Raw genomic sequence first — 1,661 nt, forward strand, 5'->3', positions numbered from 1 at the left:
TTTGTGGGAGATCTCCTGGGCCAAAATAATAATAAAAAGTCAACCAATGAATTGAATACAATAATATTTTCTTATACTATCTACAGAAATCTTTTCTTATGGCATCTAAGAGCAGCAAACTGTTGAAATACTACATAAAACATATATTCAAAGGTCAAAATTTGCAGATTTCTCTCCCATGCCTGGTAAGGCAAGTCACTGTTCTTGTATCAGTTAACTATCATACCCCTGCAGCAAGACAAAATAACATCATTATCATACCCTGCAAGAAGATACCGGCTTCATTTATATTACTGGTATTTTGTGATACAGCTCCAGGACCAAAATAGTAGCGTATTTGTTGTGATTAAATATCCCAGATTCATAATTACGACAACGGCAAACAAAGCATTGCTGTATTTTTAATCTCCCTATGCCTTCAAACCTTTGTATTCTGCATTCTAACGCCTATATATTAACGAGAGTAATTCTTCAACTCCAAGCCTACATCACAGCAGCAATGGAGTCGTCTAAGCTTCTCATTGCCCTTTTCGTTTTCCAAGTTTTCTTCCCTTGCCATATGTCAATCCAAGCAGCTCCCGAGAACTCGGACCTTTTCCGAGAATACATAGGAGCTGAATTCAACAACGTTAAATTCACTGATGTTCCCATTGATTCAAACGTTGAATTCCACTTCATTCTTTCATTTGCCATAGACTATGACAGCACCTCAGGTTCTCCTTCTCCAACAAATGGGAAGTTCAATGTCTTTTGGGACTCTGATAACCTCAGTCCTTCCCAAGTTTCTTCCATCAAGAGCACCCATTCAAATATTAAAGTAGCTTTGAGCTTAGGAGGGGACAGTGTGGGAGATAGCTATGCTTACTTCGACCCTTCCTCTGTAGATTCTTGGGTTTCTAATGCAGTTTCTTCACTCACAGATATCATCCAAGAGTACCACTTGGATGGGATTGATATTGACTATGAGCACTTCAATGCTGACCCTGACACCTTCGCTGAGTGCATTGGGAAACTCGTAAAAACCCTCAAGGATAATGGAGTGATCTCTTTCGCTTCCATAGCTCCATTTGACGATGATGATGTTCAAAGTCATTACAAGGCCTTGTGGCAAAGCTATGGTGACCTCATAGACTATGTCAACTTCCAGTTTTACGCCTATGATCAAGGAACAACGGTCTCTCAGTTCATCAGTTACTTCAACACCCAAAGCTCTAACTATAATGGTGGTAAGGTTTTAGCCAGCTTTATAAGCGACGGCAGCGGTGGCTTGACACCGGAAAACGGCTTCTTTACTGCCTGCAGTAGGCTGAGGAGTGAGAACAAACTCCATGGGATATTTGTTTGGTCTGCAGATGACTCTAAGAGAAATGGTTTCCGCTATGAAAAGCAATCACAAGCTCTACTCGCAATGTCCCACTAGTATTTCTCTGTTATCTAACGCACTGAATATGAGTTAAACATTCGCATTAGGTGGTGTATTATATGTGTATTAGCTTTCTGTTGTATAAATATATATGGGATATTAGCCTTCTGTGGCTAACTCGAGCTTAATCCAATTGATTCATGCAATCACACTAAAATTAAGAGGCGACATCCAGCATGTCTTGAGTTTGAATCCCGGTATTTATAACCTCTACCCATACTAGAGCTGCAGCCTTCTT

At 40.1% G+C, this 1,661-nt stretch overlaps 1 protein-coding gene across 1 annotated transcript; it reads left to right on the plus strand.

The window, feature by feature from the left end:
* Nucleotides 1-499: 499 nt before the first annotated feature.
* Nucleotides 500-1,444, plus strand: LOC105789879 (chitinase 2). The gene has a single exon (XM_012617194.2). The coding sequence runs from the start codon at nt 500-502 to the stop codon at nt 1,418-1,420; it is 921 nt and encodes a 306-aa protein (XP_012472648.1). The 3' UTR covers nt 1,421-1,444.
* The last annotated feature ends 217 nt before the right edge of the window (nt 1,445-1,661 follow it).

The sequence above is a fragment of the Gossypium raimondii genome, chromosome 2 (assembly GCF_025698545.1).
Source record: "Gossypium raimondii isolate GPD5lz chromosome 2, ASM2569854v1, whole genome shotgun sequence".
Classification (NCBI taxonomy): domain Eukaryota; kingdom Viridiplantae; phylum Streptophyta; class Magnoliopsida; order Malvales; family Malvaceae; genus Gossypium; species Gossypium raimondii.